This window comes from Loa loa, assembly GCF_000183805.2.
Source record: "Loa loa unplaced genomic scaffold supercont3.5207, whole genome shotgun sequence".
NCBI classification, from domain to species: domain Eukaryota; kingdom Metazoa; phylum Nematoda; class Chromadorea; order Rhabditida; family Onchocercidae; genus Loa; species Loa loa.
Genome location: NW_018113381.1, coordinates 1 through 605, shown reverse-complemented (window position 1 = coordinate 605; position 605 = coordinate 1). Strand labels below are relative to the sequence as shown.

At 38.0% G+C, this 605-nt stretch overlaps 1 protein-coding gene across 1 annotated transcript; it reads left to right on the top strand.

Annotated features, from left to right (window-relative positions):
• Positions 1–137: 137 nt before the first annotated feature.
• LOAG_19316 (hypothetical protein) lies at positions 138–380 on the top strand (the record flags this gene model as incomplete). The annotated part of the gene is made up of 1 exon (XM_020451961.1): positions 138–380. A coding segment is annotated over one exon (243 nt), but the record flags the coding sequence as incomplete, so codon positions are not given.
• Between the last annotated feature and the right edge of the window lie 225 nt (positions 381–605).

Here is a 605-nt window from a genome sequence, read left to right as displayed (position 1 = left end):
TCATCTTAGGAACAGTTCGAAGCATATTACAAGTTCTTGGAACGCGAACGGGATCTGTAGCAGGATCTTGAAAATGAAAGCCGGTTCGTACTCGCCCCTTCGAGCGCCAACAACGAGCGAAACAGGGAGATTTTCAGAAGGATGAGCCAGTTCGACACTGGTTCACGATGAAGGAGGTTCAGAAGAGAAAGAGATGGCGAAGTGAAGGCAGATACCACACCAGCTATTCCTTAATAAGGAAGGTGTGGATGTGGCATCAGATTGCTGGCAATAGTTCCGGAACGCAGAGAAGTGGAGACGGTTTGCGAAATCCCATTAAGTTTTATTTTGATTGGCGATGGCTCTTCATTCTAAGGAATGGAGCTCCATTGTGGCTGTAATTTCGTCAACGGTGCTAATGCGCGGCAAGTTAATGAAATAACCGCATTGTAAGTTTCATTTACAAGTTTTCTGTACAAGTCCAAATGTGGTAAAAAATGATAATGGGAGAATCAAGTGCTGTAAGTTAAACTTCGAGAAAATCATATATATATATATATATATATATGTATATATATATATATATATATATATATATATATATATATATATATATATATATATAT